Source organism: Emys orbicularis, chromosome 13 (assembly GCF_028017835.1).
Source record: "Emys orbicularis isolate rEmyOrb1 chromosome 13, rEmyOrb1.hap1, whole genome shotgun sequence".
Classification (NCBI taxonomy): Eukaryota; Metazoa; Chordata; order Testudines; family Emydidae; genus Emys; species Emys orbicularis.
Genome location: NC_088695.1, coordinates 48113002 through 48138291, shown reverse-complemented (window position 1 = coordinate 48138291; position 25290 = coordinate 48113002). Strand labels below are relative to the sequence as shown.

General features: G+C 52.6%; 1 protein-coding gene across 1 annotated transcript in view; it reads left to right on the top strand.

Annotated features, from left to right (window-relative positions):
* Window positions 1–13079: 13079 nt before the first annotated feature.
* Window positions 13080–25290, top strand: part of BAHCC1 (BAH domain and coiled-coil containing 1) — a 73675-nt gene continuing 61464 nt past the window's right edge. The window contains exon 1 of the mRNA XM_065415836.1: window positions 13080–13254. Within this exon, the coding sequence (XP_065271908.1) occupies window positions 13080–13254 (175 nt within the window). The remainder of the gene's footprint in view (window positions 13255–25290) is intronic.

The window sequence follows — 25290 nt, the reverse complement described above, 5'->3', positions numbered from 1 at the left end:
CAGGGCCTGGGGCAGGCAGGGCTGGGGGGCCCCGCGCCCCGCTGCCGGGGCGAGAAGGAGGCTCCTGCGAGAGAGCAGCCGCGCTCGGCTTCACTAAAAGCATTTCTTTCTCTTGGTTGTGGTTTTAAAAAGCCATTCATAATTGATGCGCAGCCTGGTCCCCCCGCGCGGCCGCTGGGTGCAGGCGTGTGTGTCTGTCCAGCAGCTTTTAGCCTTTTCAACAGTCCGTGCAAATCAGAGCCGCTGTTACACACAGACACACACACACAGACACACACAGTCCCCCCCCCCCCCCACACACACACTTTCCGATGCTGTGTGAGCAGATAAGGCAGGAGGGGGCTTCCAGTCCTGGCTGCTCCCTCCAGGCCCTGCCTGTACCGCTCCCCCTGTCCTCCCCCCAGCCTGGGGGGCAGCTAAAAGTCCAAAACAAAAGTGTTTGAAGAGAAAGCAAGGAGCTTCGACCCCTTCTCCGGGCTGTAAGTCTGCCAAGGCCTCCCCAGCCACCGGCTACCGAGGGCTGGTTTGCATTGAGGGGACAGGCTGCTCGGTAGCACCACTCCTCTCCAGCCCTCTGGATTTTCCCCAGTGTCTTTTCAATGGAGATTCTGGCTCCTGGCTCCCTCTCTGCTCCCAGTTGCAGTGAGAGATGGAGCAGGAGGTAGCCTTAACTCCCTGCAAACACCTTAGCGAGAAACACCGGGCAAAAACGGGGGGTTGGGGGGTCCTTTTTTTTTTGATGACTTTGTGCTGGACTTGGGGCAGTGGGGGCAGCTGTGAATCCCCTCCTCGGGGAAAGAACACGGCCTGTTGGGCCCAAAGAATGTGAACCCCCAAGTGCAGGAGCTGGGAGCCCACACTGGATTTGCTCTGTGCCGCCAGGAACACACACACACACCTGCCCTTTACACAACAATAAAAAAAGTCAAACCTCAGCCAGCCGGTTTCCCATTGGAAGGCAAAGGAAAAGCCCCAGCGCTTCGGCCCTGCATCCCGGGCCCTCCTCAGCCAACCCCCGGAGCCAGCCTCCCTTTCCCAAGGCCCTGAGTTATTCCATCCCACAGGCCCAGCACACACACACGTCAAACAGCGGCCCTAATGATCACTTAAGGTTGCGTTTGCAAATCCGGATCCTATTGGCGCGCAGAGCCGCTGTTTGCGGGCCTGGCTGCCAGCTGCAGGATTCTGGCACTAATTGCGTGTTTATCAAAACATGCCCCCTTTTGACATGTCACAACATATTTGCGCAGAATGCGGTGTCCCCCCCCTCCCCCAACGTGGGTTCCCTTCTCTGTGCTGCGGGAGGGGCGCTGGGTGACAGGCAGGGCTGGTGCAATATGTCTGGGTGTGCAGGTAGCCAGGACTGGGGGTCCCCGGGCTGCCCTGCACAAGGGTCTTCGGGGTTCCGTAGGGACAAGGTGCATCTGGGAGCCTGTCACTGGGATTATTTATTGTCACTTTGCATCTAAAATCCAGCCCCCGTGTGCTGGGGGCTTTCTCCCCATGGAAGATTCCACTGGCTCTGCTGCGTTTGCCATCCTCTTTCTCTTCACCCCCTTCCTTCCCTTTAATGCCCCCCCCCCCAGTGCCTGTGTCTCCTGCCTTTTCATCATAATTCCAAAACTCCGGAGTGGGGGGAAAGCCAGGTATTAAACTCGCTTGAATGTACCCCAGATGGGTCGCTTCATTGAGAGCCTCACACAACCAACACCGGGAGTGGTGCGTTGGGGGTGTGAACACACTGGGATAGATTTAGCTTCTCATTAGGACTCTGCATTTAACAGGGCATTAACTAAGCGTTTGGAAGTGGAAAAGCTCTGAGCTCCTAACCTAAAAACCTCTGCTCTGGGCTGATTGGACTCCAGGCCTTCATCTCAAGGGGGGGGGGGGGAATTCTCTCCAATCTGCCTCCCCCCGCTATAGTAAACAAGGGCACCATTTATGATGTGTGTGTGTGTATATCTGTATATATAACACTGTATGTGACTGTATATATTCGTGTTAATGTGGTATGTGTATGCACTGAAATCCTGTTTGGGTTATAAATGCTCATTGCATTTGAGCAAATATGCCCCTACAATCCCTTCCTACAATGCAAAAAGCTTGTGAGGCAGCGGCCAGGTTTCTTTGGAGATTAAAAATGTGTTGCTGGCTTCAGTGCAATGTCTGTCTGTCTGTCTGTCTCCAGACACTTTACCTAGGTAGATTTATTCCATTAACAAATTTGTCAGTCTCCTGTACAAAGAGGGAGGCCAGGGCTCCTGGCTAGCTCTGGGGAGGCCAGAAGGGGGCGGGGCTGTATTATTCCCGTGGCCATTGATGTTTATAGGCGAATGGCCAATAAATAGCCCGAACTGGTTTGACTGGCAGGGGTGTCAGGATGCTCTCTGCCTTTTCCTCGCTGCTGGCCTCTCCAGGCCAGGCCCACTGTGATCAATGCAGCCAGGGCGGGGTTCCACCCCCAAAACGACCTGTTTCTACCCTGGATATTTTGCGTTTTTATCAACCACTCCAAGCCCCCCCCCCCTCAGGTCCCCTCCCTGTCTCTCAGTCTCAATGGCAACCCAGACACCATAAATAATGCCCCTGCACAAGGTCTTCAGGGTTGCATCTGTTGGCGTTTAAGGGGGTGGGGGAACCCCGCTCCTTGTCCCGTGGTCCCCAGGACATGGGCGTGGACTGCGGAATAACCCCAGGCAGCACTCTTGAGGCTAGCCCAATCTTCCTCCTGTTGGCCTGGCCAGGGTGAGGGGACACCCAGCCCTGGAGGGAGGGGAATGACTAGGCAGTTGGTTGATTCACCTGGCCCTGGCTGAGGCGCTTTGGGTAGGGGGCAGGCGAAGGCAGGTGCCACCCCCCGAAAGGAGGGGCAGAGACCCTGGCCTGAGTGACAGGTGGCAACAAGGTACAGCCCTATTTTGGGTGAAGGTCTTTTCTCGTGTGCAGGGGCTTGTGTCTCCTCCTGTCTGTTCTCGGGCCATCGCCTGTCCTCCCAGCTCCCAAGGATACGGGGGGCACACACCTCAAGGCTCTCTGGACAACCCCTCCCAGCCCCAGGGGGTATCTGGTGGTTCTAGGGTCCAGAGACCTCTGCCGCAGTCAGAGGGCAGCTTGCCCTGTGGCTTCTACCTTGCGCAGAGTTTGCCCTGGCTTTTGGGCTGGCTAGGCGAGACCCTCACAGAGGGACACGTTCTCCCAGCTCCTTAGACCAGCCCCTGGGATGGGTCTTTCCCCAACGGGCTCCGACCACGTGTTGTTTTGTTTTAAATCCCTAGCAAATATAGGGCCATGGACTGGTCCCTACTGCCCCTGGGCAGCGATCTCTCGGCTAACGTGGGCAGAGCGTGTTGTGGGGATGGGGATGGAGGGGCGGGGGGGGCACAATGTCAGGAAAGGGGTGAGTCGGTGCTTGTGCTCTGTGCGGGAGGCAGAGCCCCCCAGCAATACGCCCTGACTCGTTCTCTCTGTGGGTTTGTGCCCCCCCGCCCCAGTAGCCTGTTTTTGTAACAAGTAATGCAAAACAGAGCTTATTTTCAGGGAGATTGGCAGCAAATTACAGCACGTGCTGACTTCCCCCCCCCCCCCCGAAAAAAAATGTAAAACTCGCGAGCCGGTTCCTGTGTTTACCGAGATCTCTGGGTTCGAGCAAATAAACACGGCCTTAGTGGAGGATCTGATTTAGTTGATTGTTTGCATTTTGATCGGAGCACGAGGGTTTTTTTTCAGGGGGGAGGGGCGGGGAATTTCGGTTTTTCCAAAGCGCTGGATCTGGGCCCTGGGGGAGGGACTGCTGCAAAGGCCGCTGCGCCCCCCCCCCCCCCCCCCCGCGGGTACCAGGAGCGTTTGGGTTTGAAGAATTAAGAGTCATTTTTTGTAGTCAAGACATTGTTTCTAATTTGCTCTTTGACTAATGGCACTTGGAACAATGAGCCGGCCCCAAACAATTGCATTACTCAGAGGCGCCCAACATGCAATTACCCAAATGCAGAGATTTGCATCTTGCAGCCCTATTAGGCAATTATTTAGTGTGCTGGGTTAATCTACAATATTATTTAACATACCGGGGCCCTTTGCCGTTCCGTTTCCAGATGGAGCGATATTCAATTGCAATATTTTAACCCATTTCCCCAGAGTGGGGAGGTTAGCGGAGGGCTGAGAATTGTCACTGATTGCATATTCACTCGGACAGGAAAGGAGGCTGCTTGGGGGTTGGCTTAGGCGGTAGGTGAGCGGGCGAGCCAGGGATCACGGAGAGGGGTCCTGGCAGCCCTGCTCTGGTGTTTCGCAGGGGAGGAAGGGGCCATTTTCCAGAACACACAGCTCCAAACCTCCCCCCGCCATTCAGAAGAACGGGGCTGCGGATCGCTGCAAAGCGAAGGGCCAAGTCTGACTTTCAATGTGCTGCCAAGCCCGCAGCAGGGACCCGGGGCAGCGCTGGGGGGCTAGGGCCGTGCCAAAGATTTCCAGTCACGGGGCGGGGCGGATTTTTGCAGCCCTTTCCCCGTCGGTCTTTCCCCAGCGCGGTGACAAGCAGAGGGGCGTCGGGGCCCAGGATTCATTTGCAAAACACTGGGGGGTGGGGTGTGTGTGGGGGGGTGTTGCAAATGCTCAATCGGAGGCCGCTCTCCGAGCAATGTAAATATTTAGTTCTGGGCGCATAATCTGCGCTCGCTCTTGTCTAAAGGAAGCGTAAGATACCAGCGCTTGGTTCCTGTTCACAGAGAAACATTTGCTAGGTCTGGACAGTTAAAAACTCGGCCATCAGGGAAGCCTCCACTTGTGCTGATAGTGGGCTGCCCGGGCGCAGATACTCCCCGCCCACCCCCAGCAGCCCCGTTCCCTTCGTGTGGAAAACGGGGATCTATTTCCCCCCTCGCCCCCTTTGCCAGCAGCCCCCGGCTTTGTCCACCAGGCCTATCTGCGGCTATTTGGTGCCACAGCTGCGTGGAAGGGATTTTAAAAAATGATAGAAAAATCTATGATTAAAACAAAGTGCTTGTTTTATAGGCCGGGGCAAAATCTAGACGGGTTTAAAGCAAAATCAATCCAGCCATGTTGGGAATCAGGAATAAAAACGGAAGAAGGGCTCTGGAAGTTTCCCCCTTCTTTTCCCTGGGCAAAGCGCAGCTGTATTTCCAGTCGGGTTTGTGCATTGTTCGTTTGGATTGTGCTCCTGGTCAAACAAAACTGACCCTTTTAAAAAAAAATCCCCTCCCTTATTGGTCCAATAAATAGACCAACCTTTTTAATGCTAAGGGTTTGGAGATTTTGCAACCCTCGGCCTAAGCCGGTGACAAATGCACCGCTCTGCTAGTTGCCTTTGGGTAGAAGATAGACGGGAAGTGTCAATCAGAAACGCTTCAGTGCTCAGGGACAATCCTCTTTGCAGGACTGGCCTTCCTCAAGAGCAATCAGTCACTCTGCATTAATTACCCTTCCATCCATTCCCCACTGTAGGGCAACCGCTGCTTCTCACAGGCCTGGCACACTCATTACATGGCAGCACCTGAAAGGATGGAGCGACCCCCTCCCCCTTCCCCAAAAACAAAGAGTCCAGAAAGGAAAAGGACTTCAGGTCTGGACCTTCAAATCCCTCACTCCTGTAGGCAGCCCCGACAGCTTTTCAGCCCTGCTAATGTCTCCCCCTCCCTCCGCCCCCCATCACATCCATGTACAAGCGACAGCAGCCAGACCGAATTGATATTTGATAATGTTCAACCGGGTTGTTTGTGTTGGTTTAAACCGCTCTTTCAGTACACTGCTTCTAACTCACTCTGCTGGGAGCCGCCTGGAAGTTACAGGCTTGTGCTGCTAATTTACCCGGTGATCTAATATCCCGAGTCAGATCCAGACCCACAGCCAGAGCCAGTCGCTGCGTTGCAAACAGTGTTTTTCCATAGGAACTAGGAACGCTGATTGGAGGTCTTGCTTTCAAAACTAGGAGCTCCTTTAAAAAAACACAATTACACCTTGGAAGTAAACGAAGCCCACTTTCTCGTGCAGCGGGGCCGTGCGTGCGGATTTCATTCAAGTGATCTCCCGCGAAAGCAAAGCCAAACTCAGTCTAGCCGGAGCCGCAGAGAGCGGGCTGCGGGAGGCACCGGGAAGGGTGAAACGCGCAGAGCGTTGGCGGAGCTGACATGTAAGCGACACAATGGGAATGCGGCGCAGCCGCGGGACTGAGGAGAGGCAGCCCGTGGGAAGAGCACCAGAGAGGCGCCTGGCCCCTTGACATTTCCTCGGTTCCGAGCTTTTCTTGCGCAGCGGTTGGAGAATTCAGCCCCGAAACGCGGCGTGGGTCGGGCCCCACACAGCACAGAGCGGGGCATTGGCCTGCTTAAACCCGGCCCCGGGTAGCGGCTGCTGCTTTGCGAAGAGGCCGCGCTCTCCCGGCGCTGCCCCGTCCGGACTCGGGGTTTCTCACAGCGGTGTTAGCCGCAGCAGCAGGCCGGCCCCCCGGCCCCCAAATCTCGCTTGTATCCCCGCGCAGCCCCTTCGGATCTGCGCCGCCCGTGGGTGGGTGTCTCTGCCCGGGCTCGGGCCCTGTATTCCGGGCCCCCTTTTACCACGGAACCGCTTCGCACCCCAGCCGCGTTTTGTAGCCCGGGAAAGTTGGCCTGGATCCTGCGGGGCTCTGGGAGGCGCCCGGGCTTTGCACTCGGGAGGGGTCGGTATTTCTAGCCTCTCCGGTCTGCTCTCCCCCGCAGCCGGTCTGCGCGCTCGGTCTTGTCCCTAATTCAATTGGCTCCTTCGCGTAATGAATAGCTCCCTGGTAATCGAATCCCCCGTACGAGCTATTCTGATTTATTCGGCGTTTTCAATCAATTACAGCCTGGTGTTTTTAAAAAATAATTTTAATCGCCCTTCTAGGGAATCGCTCCGGCCATTCACCACCCCACCCCCAGCCGGCTAGCGGTGACATTGGCCCGGTTTATCCCCGGCACCCCCCCGGATCCTGCGGCTGGGAATATCCCAACCCAGCGCTCTGGCCAGGAAACAAATTGACGCGCCTGATCTCATTAGACCCCGCGACTGATAATTGGGCTGAAATGTCTGGGAGCGCTGGGTGCCGGCACTGGAAATGGGGGGGTCCCTGCAGGGATCGCCCCCCCCCCCCCCAGCTGCCCAGGCTCCCACGGTGCCGGCTCGCTCTGAAAATCGCGATTGGCATCGATAGCTCCGACCCTCCCTTCCCCAGCCCAGCCGTGGCAGGACCTGTCCCCTCGGACCTCCACCCCCGTCCCTCTTACCTATGTGCACGGCGGAGCAGCCATCCCCATGCACCCCGCGCTCCGCTTCCCGGGGCTTGCGGCTGCTCCCCACACCCAGCCCGGCCCTGCACGCGGCAAACTTTCCGGATGCACCGGCTGCTTCTCCCCCCCCCCCATCCTCCTGCTCGCCCCCCCTGCAAGGGGAGGGGGCTGCCCCCCGTGCACCAAACCTGCATTGTTTTAGGAATCACTAATAGTGGCTCAGTCCATTGCCCCTGTCTCTGTCCCTTTGATCCTCTCCCTCTTTGCTCTTCTTGGCTCCGGGGCCAGTGGGGTCTGCCTAGGGGCCTCCTGGAAACAGTCCCCATCTTATCTCCTTTCATCAAGCAGCCCCGGGCCGCCTTGAAACCGCGGGGCCAGTAATTGCTTTTTTCAGGCAGCCCAGTGCGGACTGGCTAACAGCCAATCAGCGCCTTGTTTACACTGGGTGATTGACAGCGGGCTGGCAGGCTGCCAACCAATCGTAGACATCCCGTGGAGGGAGGGGGGAGTGAACACAAGGGGGGGGGAACTGAAAGCTATGGGTTTAACCCCTGCATTGCCAAAGGACAATCGAGCAAGGGAGAATCTGCATTTTCGTGTGTCTTGCCAGCGCCTCAAATCTCTCCCAAGGGGTAGGGGGGAGAGACTGGGAGCTGCAGGTGGGGGCTGTGGCTGGGTGGAGAGCACATCCCCAGAAATGGTCGCAACCGCAGTGACAGTGGTGTCTGCCGTCGCTCCGGTCCGTTCCTTGTCGGGCGGGCTCGGGGCGTCTGGCGAACCGAGCCCTGGCACTTTACAAACAACGCGGGGTCTTCCCAGCAACAGTCTCACAACCAACACCTGGTGGGGGGGAGGTTCTAGCTGACGTGAGTGTAATTCTCCCTCTTGCCCAGGACTGGCAGGGTTTCGTTTTGCTGGTTCCCTCTTTTGGGGAAGAGGGCGAAAGAGAATGCATGGATGGGAGTGAATCAAAGTCTCCTGCTTCTCCTGCGACTTCTCCAGAAAAAAATAAAAAGGCACAAAAAGGGCCTGTTCCGAGATCGGACATGATGCAAGTGACGGGGAAGAGCGTTGGCAGGTCGATGTCCCAGTTCTGCAGCCGGGCCCCTGCTCTTTCTAAAGCCGTTCCCGTATTGTCCAGTCCGCCTCCGAAACAGGACAGGAGCCATCGCGTGCGAGGGGCCCGTCAGAAGACTGCAGCACTTCTGTATTCAAAGGGATGCTCGGTTTGGTGCAACGCCCACGTACCCAGCCCAGTCCGCAATCCCACATATCAGACTGCGCAATAGCTCCATGCAGTGGTTTGTACCAGAGCTCCCAGCACGGTCTGGTGCGGCAACCCCCTGCACTGTCCAGTCCAGCAAAGCAAAGGAAAAAATAAAACTCTCCTGCCCAGCTGCTCGGAGTGTGTGTGGGCTGGAGCAGCTCCCTGGAAGAACGCAGTGCACCCCCCCCACACACTTCCCTCCACCCCCAAACACCCCCCGCCGCTGCCTTTGCTGTACATCCCCATTCACCAAGCAAGCAGGGACGGGAGCTGCGCAAGGAGAGCTGCGCAGCTGCAAGGCTTGAATTAGGCGCCATTGGGCTGAGTAGTAGCCCTGCTGCTCTCTGATTGGCAGCTCGCTGGCCCCGCGCCAGCCTATTGGGAGGCCTGTTTACGCAGGGAGAGTGGCACGAGCTTATTACCGTGGAGGGCCAGGCGTCCAATCAGCGAGCGTGCTCACCCTGGGTGAGTGGCACGAGCTTATTAGTATGCAGGGAGAGTTGCTTGTAGGACTGAGCTGCGGGCTGGGGAGCTGCTGAGGCTGGAAGGAACCCACTATAGGGTCCTTTCCCTTCTGCAAGAGCAGCCAGTGCATTTACAGTGCAACAGTCAGCACAGTGCAAATACCAATAGGAATACAATACAAAGTCCCATTTACTGATTTAATTGTATTGCATTCACTGTGTGCAAGGAACATATCTCCAGTAAGTAACTGCAATTCTATTTTTGTTTGCTTTTTAAAAAAAATGCTTTATTTTTTTTTTAGAATTAAAATAAAATCCAGGATTGTAAATTTTATTATTTTTTTGCATAGTGAGAACTTTTGGTGGTTGAAAATACCATGTTGCTATTCTTTTTCTTTTGAGAACATTCTGTAGTTCTGTGTGATGTTACATCTGTAAAAAATTTAATAGCAGTGTTTTGCTTGGAACTGTTTATAACACATATCAATTGAAAATAATAATAATAATACTAAAAAAGACATGTTGGAATACGCTACACTTAGCACCTCCAATGAAAAGAAATGCTACAGGGCATTTTTTTAATGGTTACAGTAAATTGCTCTCTATACCCCTGGAAATTTGTACCTAGCGCCGGGTAGCACCAACAAAAACACAATTGTTTGCAAATTTCCTAATGCAATTCTAAGGTTTTTAAAATGCAGCCATGAATGGTGCTTTGCAAGGAAAAACAAACAGAGGCATTGTAGCACTTTAAAAAAGGCAATGGATGCAAATTTGTACCCTTTCTGTTTTAAAAAATAAATAATAGGTGGTTGGAGAAGAGGTTTAGCTTTGCATCGAGCGCCGAGGAATCCTTTCTTCCTCCCCCAGCGCATTTGTTAAATTTGAATAGAGGACAAATCTGAATTGGGGAAAAAAAATCCAAAGGAAAAAAACCCAACCCAAAACAAAATTAGGTTTGGGGGAAGGTGCAACTTTGAGGCTGTTGATTTTTTTTTATGGTCACACGGACTTTGCATGTTAATTAGTAGACTTTAAATGAAGATTGAGTTGGAGATACTGGGGAGAAAATCCGGCTTTTTTTAAACCTTCGGGCTCGGTAGGTTTTGTTGTTGGTCGCAGGGAGGCCGGCTCGTTGCAAATCTGCCTGCGGTTGCTGGCCGTGGCAGTTGTTGTGTGTCTCCTCTCTTCCCCGGGTCCTGGGGTGTCTCCTCTAACCGGGAAGCTGCTGTTTGTTTGTTTGTTTAATTTTCATTTGGAAACGCGAGCGGCTGGGGCCCGGGGGAGGTTTTTGTTAGACAAATGCACAATCGAGGGATGCACGGCTCGAGGCTGCGCCTCTTTTCCGAGGAGCCGGGGCTGGTGGCGCTTTTTCCCTCTCGGTGCAAAAAGGGGTTTGCAAAGCTCCCCCAGAAAGCAGGAGAAAGCCTCGGGGTGGGGAGGAAAACCCGCGGCCAGCCGGCCCCAACCCCGGTTCTCGCTGGGCCTGCAGCGAGGCCGATCCCCGCAGCTCCCCAGCGGCTGTCGGCGGAGAGCGATCGCGGCTGGGCTGGGGCAGTCGCTCGGATGGCGAGCGGAGCGGCGGGGAGGAGGCCGGGGAGCCGATCCCGGGTGGTGCTCCGGAGAGCCCGCTGCCTTGGCGCGGTGCGGGAGGGCGGCTGCACGGACTGGGCCGGGTCGGAGCTCAGGGCCGTTTGCGGCGGAATATTTGCTCCCACCTTCTCCCCGCGGTTTATTTTTAAGCGCTTCCCGCTCCTTGTTCCTTCCGCGCATTGTTGCAGCCGCGGCGGGCTCGGAGCGGCCCCGGCCCGCCTGCCCTTGGCTGCAGGGAGACCGGCGGAAGGAGAGATTTTGGGGGTGGGGTGGGGGAGGGGATTTGATGAATGGGGTTTGGAGATTGGGGGGTGGAATTTGCCGAAACCCCGCCGGTCTCCGGCAGAAGCACAGCGGCTGGGAATAGAGGCGTGTGACCCCTCGGCCCCCAGCCCTTCGCCGCCGCCTGCTCCACCCTGGCCTGCAAACAGGACACGATCCTGACAAATAATAATCATAATAATTAATAATTCAATTGTGCAAACAAAGCCGGGAGCGGCCTGCGGGGCGGGGTGTCCGGCCCCCCCTCCTGTAACTGATCCCGGGACTTTTCCTGCTCCCCCAGGCCCTGGCCGGATTGGGAGCCTTGTATTCATTTCTAAAAAATCTGAACCCGAGATGAATCAGAGAGTGGGAATCTTTCCCTCTGCAAAACAACCTTTCCCCTCCGCGTTGCTATGTGAAACCATTCACCCCGCCAGGCTGCTGAAACGGCGAACTGAGCGCTGTCTTGCAGGCTGTAATTGTTCCCCCTGTGAATTTCATATCTGTATATTGCTTTGAAGTGGGTGTTTCCCTATATTCTCTCCCAGACCCATTTCCGCTGCTTTTTAGGTGATTTCGGCTGACTGCTGAGAAAAAAACCCCTTCCGTAAGATTCTTGCAAAGCGAAGGATCCTTCCAATAATTCCCTGTAATTGCAAAGTAGGAAATATTCGTTAGGCTAAAAGAGATAGATTATGATCTCAATGGGGGGAGAAAAAACCCACCCCCCTTTGTATTAAGTTGTAAGCCAAAGAGAGCTCATTGTGTTACTTCCAATTTATTTACAATGCAAAAGCTCCCCATCTAAATATATATATAAAATACTTATCAGCTGTGCAAATATGTATTCACTTAATACATTGTGTTTTCGGTTATAGATTAAATCAAACACAAAATAGTCTGCAAATAAGACACTGTAGGACTGGAAGCATTAAATATAGCAATTGCAAATGGTATTCGCTAAATGAAAAACATCTTAATTGCTTGGTTGTTATGATCCGGGTTAAAAAAATATACTTTCTCCCCCCTGTAATGTTAACAATTAAGGGTAGTGACTCTAGGATTCTCCTCTCTCCTTGGGCTGGAGGTGAGATGAAACGTTAAAACACAATACAGATGGAAGGAGAAGATTAGAGATGCAAAACCCGAGGGTCTGGGAGCCCTGGCCTGGGGTGGGGGGGCTGGAATGTGAACGGGAAGGAACCGTGGGGCAGTAGCAGAATTGTCCCGGTTGTGCTGGTGCTTTGTTTGTATTTATTTATCCACGCGCGCACAATGCTGGAGTCGGGAGCTAGGGGAAATTCTTAGATGCTACCTCGTCCTTTGCTTCCCCCCCCCCACACATTTATGAAGCAAGACCCCCACCCCCTTTTGGCCTAACGTTACAGGCGCTGGGCCCGAGCCAACCAGCCTTGTGTGCAAACGCAGTGAATGCCCGGGAAGCACCTTACATAACTGTTTGGGCTGGGAACCGTGTCTAGAAGAATGTAAAGCCCCGGCCGTGCCCGCCGCATGCGGGGTTTGCCACCGAGGTGGCCGGAGGGAGAGATTTATTTCGGGGCCAGCGTCACCGATTCTGCCCCTTGCACTGGCTTTCCCGGGGAGCCCCGAGACAATAGCGCAACTTCCCTGTCTGGTGGGAGCCCGGATCGGTGGGTGGGGGGCGCAGGCCCGGCTCCTGCGGTAGGGAACTGACCCCCCCCCCCGAAGGCAGAGTTCGGGAGAAGCGCCCCCAGCTCTCTGCGCCCGCGGATCGGCCCCGCGCAGAGCTGGCGCTGGCTTGGCCATGGAGGCAGGAGCGCCGAGAAACACCGTTTCCCAGAAACGGGGGGAGAATGTTGTTAAAAACCCAGCCCCCAAAGGCCTGGCGGGGGGGGGGGGGGTTGTCTCTCCCTCGCAGATGCAATTCACGTTTTGGATGAAATGTAGCTCTGCCTTGCGGGGTGGGGGGAGAGGCTGCGCGGAGGGGGCCTGCGCGGGTTCTGTATTTTTAAACCCCCCCCCGTGCCCCCATCAGCGCAGCGGCTCGGTGACCAGCCCGGAGCAGGGCCGCGGATTTCTCCCGGCCCCCAGGTGGGCTGCAGCCGGTTTCACCCGCTCTCTCTCCCCTCTGCAGAGGATGAGCCGGGACGCCAGGAGCAGACGCGGGGCCCGAGCCCGCCGGAGCCCTGAAGGAGGAGCGCTGCCCCGCTGAGGAGCCGCCGCCCGCCCGCCGGGCTGCGTGCCGTGGGCCCCGGCATGGACGGCCGCGAGTTCGCGCCCCCGCCTCACCTCCTCGCCGAGCGCGGCAGCGTGGGTCACCGCAGCAGCGCCGGCCGCCTGGCCGCGTCCGGCCACAGCCCCGTGCAGCACCCGGGCCACTTCCAGCCGGGCAAGTTCTACCCCGCGCCCATCTCCATGGCGGCGCACACAGGTCAGTGGCGTCCCCCGCAGCCAGGCTCGGGTCCCCGGGCCGCTGGAGGGAGAGCGCATCTCCGCGCGGGGCTGCCCCGGTTCCACGGGGGGCTTTAGCTGGCCGTGTTTCCCGAGCGGGAGCTGATCTTCGCAGCCGCTGGTGGAGGCGAGAGGCGGTTCGTCCCCTTCTTACCGCAGCCCAAGGAGAATAACCCCCAGCGAAAAGCCTTCGCTGCCCGAACCGCCCGGAGAAAGTCGGGGAGGGGAACCAGGCGGCATTTGGAGGGGCTGAACAAAAACACTGCTCGGTGGAAGGGAGCGGGGCCTGGCTGGGGCCTGGCAGATTAGGGGCAGTGGTGTGTTAATAGGGCGGGTGGTGTAGGGCTAGAAAATCCTGTTTCTATATAAAGCCCCGAAGTGTCAGGGTGCGAATGGGTTTGCAGGGCATGCAATAGCTTTAACAAGTGCCTCCGGTATCCTGCTAAAGGCATACAAAGTGTGGCAAGAAAAATAGACCCAGTTCGATGCAATAGGGTCTTGGGAGATCATCTGCAGTGCCCTTTTAATCAACTAATGCTTCAGAGCCGCCTGCAGCCAGAGAGGGGTGAGGGGGAATCTACCAGGTACCAACTAGCTACAGGCTTAATATTAAACAAAACACAATAAAAACTATCAACCGGTCAATTATATGCATGAGCAGCTCAGGGTTTCTGTGGAGGTAAGGTGTATATTCATTGTCTTCAGTACTGGTGTATAGCGAAAGGGCGCGGGTCAATCCCCACTGTAGTGCTGTTCTCAGGCCTCACTCAGTGGGAAAGTTGCCTGAGAAAGGAGGAAGGGAAAATGGAAGGGAGGCTTCAGGATTTGGCCCTCACATTTTGCCTTTGCTTCTGAGTACTGTGGGCTCCTCGGATTTCCAAAGGGTTGATCCACTGTGGGACTGGATTTTAAAGTGAGCTTCTGCTGTGTGTGAAATGAAAGATTGGAGTTAGAAATCTTATTTCCTCCGTATTTACTCTGCAAATGTATTTGCAAGTGGGAATGGTGGAATTCTGATGTGCTACCCTCAGCTGCCTCCGTATTAACCCACAAGTGAATATATTTTTGTCCTCAAAGTTTTTGTGCACAGACTGCTGGATTTGAAATCTGTTAGCTGTTTTTTAATGTCAAGAAAGAACGTCTGTGGGAAGCTGTGTGTGCATTGTGTATATGTATGAGATATATTTATGGATGTATGGATGTAATGCTAGTCTTGCACAAGCACATAGCTGGCTCGGTTTGTTTACAGTTTGCTTTAAACATCAGAGTAAATGTTTTGCAGTTTTTTTTAAACTCAGCAGTAAGAGTTATTATTGCTAGCTTGATGAACTGTGAATACTAATAAAATTATATCTGCTTTAATGGGATTACAATTAGTGTGTGGATTAAAAAGGACGGCATGAGATGGACTAGAATGGAGAATTGTCATCTGGGAGTGCAGTCAAAAGACGACTGTAAATTTCCTAAAAAGAAAAAAATGACACACAAAAATTGCATAATTACTAATGGGCCTTTATCATGATGAGATGAAAAAAAGTGCTACTAACAAACGCAATGATCTAGACATACTTATTCTTAAATGTGCTGTATTTTAAATAATTACATCATATAGTTGCAGAATTTTCCCTGGATGAAATGTGTATTTCCTCTGACTATTTCTTCCCTTCTCCTTCCTTTTTTTTTGTAAATTGCAATGTGCTAATTGCAGCTCAGAAACGGTTGCTCCTAAACGACACCAAGGTCTATTTTAAAATATAAAACTGGACAAACAGGGCAAATAGTCAGATTTGTGTTTAAATCTTATTTCTTCGGTACTCCTTGGTTAGTGCCCCTAATTCAGACAGTGCCCCATCCCGCTTCAGAGAAGGTTTGATCCAAAGCCCCATGTAGTCTTCCCTGGATCAAGCACATAGTCACTCATGTAGCTCAGAGAAACCCCCTTTCTAAAGTCCTCAGCGTTGTGTTTAAGTCTCATTGGGGAATTCGGGGGAGATGAGAAAATTTGCAGGTAAGCAAATTGGTGATTCCTGTAGAATAAATTATTGATGGTATCTTGACACTGAGTATTTAATTATAATACAGGGAACGACCTTACAAGGACCAGAGGCCATTGAGTAGGAATATACCGACTAGACTGGATGGAGCTTTGCCAATTTTTTTTTTAATCTGAAAAAGGTTATTAATGTCTCTTAACCCCCTGCTCTCAGCTTTTAAACACACACACACACACACACACACACACACACACACACACACACACACACACACACACACACACACACACACACACACACATTGTCTCAGGAAACAAGACGAGCAAAACTGTCCTGACGGAATTGTTTTGACTCCTTCAATTTTCAGGTTGAGATTTGGATAAAAATTGAAATGTACGGCTCGGAAGGCCCCCGAATGAGACAGATCCATTGGGGGTATATTGGTTCTAATAAGAAAAGCACTGCTCAGAATGAGCTTTGTTTTTATGTCCAGTCATTCTTCTAGTCAGGCAAAATTCCAGAAGGCATACATAGTTGATCGAGCATTTATTGTAACTCTCCCGTTGCTGTGGAATTCTCTCCCCACAGAAAGCTTCCCTCTCCCCCCTCAAACTGTACTTTTTTTTTTTTTTAGTCAGCTGCAAAGACCTTGATTTTGAAGTTAGCTTTTAATGTTTCACAAATTGTTTTTCTTAAAACAGAGTGCTGATAGTTTTATAATCCTGCTGTAGAAATTTTATGGTAAAGTGCTGTTATAGTAACCTTGTCACAAAAGGTGCAATTAAAATGTTTTGTAGCGTTATTTTTAGTGCAGTGGTAGATTTTTTTGTCTCTAATGCAGATGGTCCAAAGTCAAAGCTGTGAAAGTTGAGAGAGAGAGAGAGAGAGAGAGAGAGAGAGAGAGGAGCAGGGTTATTTAGCAGTCCTGCTGCCTCAAGCTGCTGAAATTTCAACATTGCTGTAGACTCTTATTTAGTAAGAGAGACATTTTTATCTTTTAGGGAAACCTCCAAATATAAACATTGTCTCTCTCTCCCCTGCCGCCCCTCCAAGGTAGCTGCATGCTTCAACGTTTTAGCTTGAATGGAAATGACAATAAGAAATAATCTGTGAACTGCTGCAGCTAGAAACACAAATATAATCATCATACTAATTAATAAAGATTAATAGTAATCAGGAACGGCAGCCGTCTCTAGCAGGGACCATAAAGGACTGCAAGCCGAGAATTTCTGGTGGAGTACTTCCGTCTTTTACTCCACAACCGTCCAAGCCCTGAAATTTGCAAGGAAGAATAGATCGTCATATAGATTTAGTTATCATTAAATCCGGTAATTTCCTGGTGAGACAAACCCCGTAAAGGGGTTTCCCCCCACTGCCTTTAGTGTTCTTCTTTTTTTAAAAGAAAATACATTTTAGTAAATACCTCATTAACTGCATGACACCAGTGAGTGTTTTTGCAACACAGTTACCAGCATTAAATAGGTGCTAAAAGAGTTACTGTTCAAAGACATGTTCTAAAGACTCTAACCATCTTTACTTATAAATGACAAGTAGCATGAGACATCAAAGGCAATGCACAGCTAACAGCTAGGAACTGCCAGGGCTGATCTTTTGCACAAGAACTGTAAGATATACATTGTTATGCAAGGCAGCTGCGGTTAACACACGCACTGGGAAATTAAAGCTCAGTTTTGGAATGTGCATTTTTCCACTGGGAATTGCTACACCATCATGTCTAATTATTCCTATAAGAAGTGGAATTTTTCTATAGGACTATCCACGCTGGGTGATGCTAATTTAGTGGCAGGCAGAGCCTTGGTGCAAATAGCGCATCCTAAGAAATTGACTCCAGCAATTCTTAGAAACCTGCCCAGCCTGGTAGGAGAGGCTGTGCGACATATGGAAGTCCAAATGCAAAGAAGTCTGTTAAAATAACATGTATGAGTCTAAAAATACCCCTCCAGAAACTCACTTAAAAAAAAAAAAAAAAAAGCCAAACCCAACAACAGAAAGATCTAAAAATATTCCGGGCTTTGGCAAGGCCCATGAAGTTAAATAAATTATACAAGAGCCATTCATGGGAGAGTCTCCACTTTCTCTTACGGGAACATTGTTCAAGCTAATAAAAATTATAATTTACTAGCCACCGAGCTTTTCATGAGTCTAAATTTAATTGGTTGGGCTTCTGGAGTCCATCATTTCCTGCTGGATTAGTAGATTTGTATTGGAGTTTGTGACACGGCAGAGAATGAAAAAAGGCAGAATCATGAAATGCCATATTTCTGGGCATAGGCAGGACAAGGAGACTTTGCCCTGCAAACTGTTCCTGCTCGCTGGCCCGTGCAGTGGTGGGGTTTTGGGAAGGGGCTGCTAGGAAGTGAGGATGCAATTTGGATGCTCCGGGCCTTTGGAACGCAACACGGTCATTTAAATTTGATAAATGATTGGACACCTTTAAGAGTATGTTTGAACAATCAAGATGCACTCCAGCAGGCGGATAGGATGTATGCTGTCAAGTTACCTATGTCATTAGTGCAGGCTGTGAGCATAAATAATGGGAAGACAGAGCTCCTCTGAATACCCTCCACTCCTCTGCTTGATACCCACAAAAGAGCCCTCTCACCTCCTTTCAAATTGGGGACATCTGAGAGCAACCTCCCCCCCCCCCTCCTGCTTCAGGACACACTCCTCTTGTAGCTGTTGCCAGCAGAGAGCCTTCAAAATAGAAACATATTAAGGATAATGGAGCCACCAAATGTGATCTCGGGAAAGCTGGGTGTAACCGCTCCAGCTAGTTGTGGCCTATAATTTGGGGGGGAGAGAGTTGGTTGCAGGAAAGAGACATCGCAGCTCTTTTAGAATACCGTACGTTTACTTATTTAGCTGTTAACCTAATTTCATTCTTTTCTCGCTGCTGTTCCATGGCCTGGCGCTGAGTGCTTTGGAAACGTGGCTAACGGTAATGAGCGATGATTAATAATTACGCTTCCCGATAAATAACCAAACAATATAGTGGGTTGGCTGCAGTAAACCGAAAAGGTGGAAAGACAAGCGCAGAACGGTAATTACAAGATTGGGCCGGATCCCCAACTGGTGCCAATCAGCGAACTCCCCTGAAGTCAGGGAAGCTGCCCGGACTTACCCACATTGAGGAGAGGACCCAGTGTCTTGCCCACATCTGTTTTTTTCCTTTGCTTTGGTACCGGCTGCCTCTCGGTCAGGGTTATCCAAAGTGCAATTCACAGGGTTGTCTGTCTGTAACATGGCTCCCTCCCCTGCTGCCCCTTCAAGCGTGGGACTACACATCCCAGAATACCTTGCAGAGGGCTGGCTCCAAGGTTGTGGGTCACTTGGAGGATGCGCAGGATATAAGATACAAAGGTTTGGTTTTATTTTATTAAACCCATCATTCAAAGCTGGGCAGTTAGAACAGCCAAACGCTTCGCTTTGCATCTGGTTTTGGCGCAAAGATCATGCAAATGAATATGTCAGAGAATGTTCTCCAGCGCTGGCGCACAGAACTGGGAATCGTGACCCCCTGGCTCCATTGCCAGCTTTCTCACTTCCTTGCTCTCTGAGTCTTTTTCTGGCCGCCGTTTCTTCATCTGTACAATATGGAGACCACTTACCCAGCTTTGTAAAGGGCGCAGAAATTCTCCAGTGCAAGTTACTAAACAAGAGCAAAGTAGTATTTATGCGTTATAAGCGCAGCATTGTGTTCTGGGAAGTTGCCTGGGTGACTTCTGATACGTCAGAGTTTGGATGCTTGACATTTCTTATTTCTGATGCAATTATAGAGAGAAGCAAACAGAACAGAATAGATTTTGTCCTTTGGAACCTATAGGGGCATATTTTAATTTTTCTGCCTAACTCCTATTAAAGTCACTGAAAATCCCTCATGGAACATACCCTGTAATATAGAACAGATTTTCTATAAAAGTCACTTTGTTCCACAATTAAAATTCTACGAAGGAACTGAAAGATTATCGCTGAATCAATATGAAAAGCCTGCCAGACCCCATCATGATCCGGGAAAGAGACAGGAAAGACTCCTGCCTTAGTAGCAAACTAGGCTCATCAAAGTTATCCTGGTGTAAATCTGCAGACTTACTGCAACTTCACACTGGTCTAGCGGAGGGTGGATGTTGGCCTGGGACCTTGAATCTCACGTGGTGCTCAGACACCACGGTGGAAATGCCCATAAATAAATGAAATCAGGGAAAGAAGAAGTGGAAAACTTCAACAAAGAGGTTCTGTGAACTCGATACTTTACACGGAGTCTAAATTTTTGCCCTTGTGACATTTTTATAGGCTAATATATAGGTTAGCTCATGTAGTGCTATTTGTCACTGCAGCAAAGCTCTCTATTTGCTGTAATATATAATAATACTGTACCCTGCGAGCAGCAGCCTGGAAGGGATTTTACATAAGGCAGAAGCAGGGGTTTTGCCGAGGCCAAACATTGCTGGGAGCTGAGGGAGCCCCGGAGCACCGCTGTGACGTGATCCTGGTGATTTCTGGTTTTCAATCAGGCCCCATCGTGTGTCAGATACGAGCCCTCAGGGCCCAAGTTACCAGCATCTCCTGCTCCAGTTTGTTCTCACTGCAGCTGTCTCGGTGGATTAAATTCCAGGCTGGGATCGGTCCGAACACTTAATTTTTTTATTCCGGCGTTCCCGAGAAAGGGATGGGTCAGAAACAGGTGGGGCTGTGTTTTCTTTTTTAAATGGACTGGAGATTGTTTCTCTAATTTCCTAAGACCTTGAAAGCAGCCGAATCCACGTCACCGGAGGCTGGTGAATTGGGATCCAGGAGCCCTTGGTCGCACGCACACATACATGTGCAGCTGTGTGTGTCTTCAGCAGCAATCCACCGAGCGTGAGAGAAGCAACAAAAACAATGCTGGGTGGGAGCACGAATGAAGAATGGCTCTTGAGGCAAACCACCTCGCAACTGTCTTTTAATTACTTTAAGATTAAATCTGACTCATTTAAAGTGTGTGTGTGGATGGGGGGGGGGGGGGGGCGTGTATACATCCAGCCCCAGTCACACCGGTTGGGCGCGGTGGAAGACGATAGCCTTCCATCTTTTCCAGGCATAGCCTGAGCAAGCGTGAGGATGTGGAGCTGCAGGGATCAGTTAGCTATCCATCATCCTAAAAGGAGCTTTTTCTTCCTCCCCTCCGTATCGCCTGTGTTTTACTGTGGCTTGCCAGCCCAGCCTCTCTGGAACATGCATTGCATTTTAAAAAGTAGGTGTCAAAGTTAAAACAGATTTTGAGATTAACTTGTCTACTCCTTATTAGTGACACTCCTGCTGAAGATTACTGAGGAGGGGAGGCGGGAGGTAAATGCACATGTGTCAGGAAGAAAAAAAGCAGAATACTAAGAAACCAAAATCTTGTGGAATTACACTTGAGTGGTTTCATCTGTTCATTAGTTATTATTTGGAGCTGGGCAGAGACACTCGTGTGTGCATGTCTGTGGAGAGACAGATAGGCCGGGGCTAGACCAGCTGTATGGCACATTTTATGATCTCACCTGTGGACACTAAGTGTCTCTAATAAATACTGTTATGATTGCCCCAAAATATGGAAATGAATGCTTGACACCGGGGTGCCAGAGCGGCCACGCTGTAACATGGAATTGGATTCCGGTTTCAGGGACGTGAATCTCTTTGATGTACTGAGGGATTTTTTTGGGGGGGTATAAATTTGTTATTCATCATGGTGAAAGAGACATAAATATTCCAGCTGCCGGTGATGTCAGAGGGAGATCCTGTGAGTGATTGTGTGTGACTGGGCATGAGAGAGAGAGAGATTCTGGGGGGAAGTGTATATTAGGGGAAGAAAAATGTACCGTGCAAATCACTGATCTCTGTTCCCAGGGACCCCATGGTGCTGAGCCCCCAAGAGCTGAACAAATGTCCCCTTCACCTGACCAACCCGGTGTCCCAGGGGTGCATGTAGGGGAAGGGGAATCTGTAGCTGTGAGCACCGGAGTTTAAACAGGCAGCTTCAGAATGGAGCCAGGGCCGGGCTGGGCAAACGAACTTGTGTTAAATGCACTTTCTGTAAATGCTGATAGATCGTTTTGGAAAGCCCCGTGGAGCGCACTGCACGGACAGAACGTGCGAGCGAGAGCAGCGCGCGGAATCCCGGGAAACCTCGTTACAAACCTTGGGATTAGAAAGCGTTTTTAAAACCGGGCTCTTCCAAGGCGGGTTTGCGAGCCCTGGTCCAACTCCTCCCTAGTCAGATATGGAGGGAGGCGTTGGCTCCATCACTGGCAGGGGAATCGCCCCAAGCCCCCTCCCCGAAGCAGCCCTGCCAGGATCTTGTGAGGTCTCTGGGCAGGCAGGTGGCCTGCCTCAGACAGAGCTCCGCATGCAGAGCCGATGTGTAGGGCACAGGAATGCCGAGACTGCGGCGTCCAGACCCGTTTGGGAACGCGTTACCCAGGTGCTGCTGGGAGCTGAGCAAGGTACCTCCAGCCAGCAGCAAGGCCAGTAATACCAGGGTTATGAATGTGGGGCTCTCTGCCCCCCAGTGCATCATCTCATGTTCTCCTCGGGGTACTGTTGCCCTTACGGAGGCTCGGGGAGTCAACAGAGACAAGTCAGCAAGCTGCATCCAGCCTAAACCGAGCGCGAAACGCACAGGGCGTCTGACAGCAAACCTGCCTGCGAGCTCTGCGCTGGCCTCATCTCCCCATCCAGCAGAAGGGAGGGTGGCACCAGTGGTAGCGTCTCCGAAGGCCGGGGCCGTGCGCTGATGGCTACGGAAAGGGACAGCAAGTCTGGTAATTACAGCAAAGCATTCAAATAGCAGGATTTGGCTACTAGGTGACTCTGCAAAGATTCACATGGGCTTCGAAGGGAGAGCTCCACTCCCGCGTTCAGTGCGTGAGTGCGAATACACCATCCTCCACGCATGGGACTGTTGGGCTGGTTCCTTTTTCATCCACTCTGTAAAATACAACAAAACAGGTGGGCCCAGAGTTGCAAACTCAGCTCCCCTCTGCCCTGCCTGCCCTGTACTCCCAGGTCGGGACGTGGGAATCCCTCTGGACTGGAGAAGAGCCGATCCCAGGAGCTCAAACCCCGATTTCCCCTTCCCTTCTGGGGCCTCAGACCGATTCTCCCCGTCACAGCTCATCAAACCAAGGGTGGGAACCTCCCGTCTCTCCCCACCCCCGCTCTCCCCTGCCTGGGGGCTTAACCCACCTCTTGTCCTCCCAGGCCCTTTTGGTCCCTCAGGCTGGGACTGGAGGCAGGGGGGTCCCACAAACGGACCTGGGGAGACATCCGGCCCATGGGTCGGACCAAAGCAGCTTGGCCCAAGTTTTGGGGATGCATCTGAGCTCCTGGCTGGTCTCTCCTTGCGCCCAGATTTCTTAACCTGCCTCAGTGCCCGGAGGTGGGGGCTGGGCCTTGTGTTAATTCGGCTGCTGGCTGTGGGACGCGCGTGTTGAACCGTCTCTCCCAGGCCAGGGGGCATGGGGACGACACTGGGGGAGGCCGGGGAGCCCATCTGAGGTGCAGCCCCCCCATACGAGCTAGCAGGAGTTCCAAGGGAGAAGCAGCTGTTGGGGCCCAGGGAGGGCCCGTTGCTCACGGGCCTGAAGGGAAATGCACTGAACCCAGGTGCAGCTTGGCGGTGTTACTGCTTCGAGGCCAGTGGGCCATTGACTTCACTGGGATCAGGTGTTCCCCCTTAAGGCCTCCTCCTCCACGCCTGGGAAGGTGGGTGCAGGGGGCTGGCAGGGGACAGACCCCTCCCTCCCTCCATGCAGCTGAGATGCCCAGAGCCTGTGGCCCCTTTCCCGGCTAGCTCCCCAATCCCTTCCCTGGGCAGAGCGATTTGGGGTCCCTCTGACCTGCAGGGACCCTGCCTGTCCCCATGCTGCGGTGTGGCAGGCCTGCTGCATGCTCTCTGCAGGCTGGGCTGGGCAGCCCGTACCCCTGCTGGTGACTTCGCCCCCGCTGGCAGGGAGTTGGGGCTCAGCACTCTGGCTGAGGCAGGACCACAGCTGTGTAAAAGAACAAATCTCCGGGGGCAGCCGGGAGGGAAACACCACGGGGAGCTGGCTCGATAAACAAAGACTCTTTCCACAGACCAGGCCAACGCCCCTCCCGCAAAGAGCTGAGGCCTCTGCAGTGCAGAGCCGGCAGCTCCAGGGACAGGCCCAGCTAGTGGGAGGTGCAGTGCAGCCAGGAGACCTGTGTTCTTATTCGCAGCTCTGCCAATGCCCTGCTGTGTGACCATGGTCAAGTCACTTCCTCTCTCAGTCGCCGTTTCCCCATCTCTAAAGTGAGGATGAGGAAACTCAGCTTCCTTTGAGACTACAGATAAAAAGTACCACGCGCACCTCTTCCAGCGTCCTCTGAGATGGACAGCCGGACGTCAGCGGGCATCAGACCGCGGCCCATGCGAGCTGAGCCGCACCGTTATCAGAGCCCCCTTTTGGAAGCAACCAGCCTTAGCCAAATCCCAGCACGTGTGTATGGCCTGGATCGAAACCCAGCTGTTTTATTTATTTCTAGGATAACTCAGAAATTCAGGAATACGTCATCAACTAGCAGGGTGAAGAAGCTCTCCTCTTGAAGCTGGAGTGGGATTCACCGAGTAAAACCAATATTTATGTTAGCGGGGCTTAGAGCTGGCCTGCCGATAAATTGTGCTTTATTGCTTACGCTCTGTTTTGGTAATTTTTTTGTTGTTGCTTTGCTCTCGGCCCGCTCTGCCTTCTCGCCCTTGGGGGGGATTTTATGTATTTGAAACACTTTCTGAGAACTGAATGGAGCAATTCCAGGGGCTGGTTCTCAGTCCTACAGACAGCAGCTTGTCGGCAGAGGCCCTTTGGATTTACCCCGGGTGGCAGCACGCAGCCTCGGTCAGAGCCTCCTGCTTGTGTTCCAGAAACGCAGGGAGCAAAGCAGGCTGTCAGGAGCGATTTCCTGGCCCCGGTTTGGATGCCAGACGCTCCAGTGTGATTCTCCCCACCCGGCCCCTCTGCCCCCACTCTCCTTCGCACCTGGCCAAAGTGGGTGTGAAACCGCTCAGCTCAGAACCGCAGTGTTTGCCCCCCCCCCCATGTGCGGGGCGAATGGTGACACAAGGGGTCAGGCAGGAGAAGCGGGGCCTGGAGCCAAAGCAGCAATGGAAGATTCGCATATGGGGCCAGGTGCCCAAGAAGCTCAGGTGGGCTGGGATCGGACTCAGTTCCCAGGGTTTATTGGCTGCGATGACTGTATTCAAGTAGCACCTGGCGTTGTGAGTAGCCCGGGGGCTAGTAGAGGCAGCACCCAAGAGATCCCTTAGCTGCCCTGATTGCAGCCGGCCAGGGGTGCTGTCTGTCCCAGCAGGGACACCCTGCACTCCCTTGCAGCCAGGGAAGAGCTGTGCATCTCCCCCACTCCCTGGGTGCACCTACCCCTGGGGGGCAGCCACTGTCCGTCCAGCACAGCTGCTTCCTGACCCCAGTATGGAGATAGCTGAGCACGCTCCTCCCCATGCAGCAAGGCCGGAGAATGTAGAGATTACGGTCCCATTGGCACTCTGGCAGAGCAGGGATCTGAACCAGAGTCTGCCAAGTCCCAGGCTGACGGGATCACTGGTGCTGTGATTGCGGCCACAGGAGGGGAGAGGGGTGGGACCAGTCTAGACCCACATCCCCAGCAGCTTGTATCTTGTTGCTTCCCACGGGCACCTTTGTGCTGGCGCTGGAGTGCGGTCAGAGTGGTACCAGCGTGATGGTGGGGGAGCTGAACTTGGCAGGGGGAGTTTGCTCTGGTGTTGTGTTTGTCTGGCTTTTTAAGCATTGGGACGTGAAGTGGCGCTGATCAGAACCGCTCCTCCGTTCTCTCTCTCTCAGTCAAAAGGCGACAGATTGCAAGTGGCACTTACAACGTAGAAACTAGCTTGTGATTACCCATTGGATAACATTTTAATTGTACGTCTGGCACTCTGTCAAGCTAATTTGAACTGCATTTCAATATTACAGCATTTATTTAGTGCCATA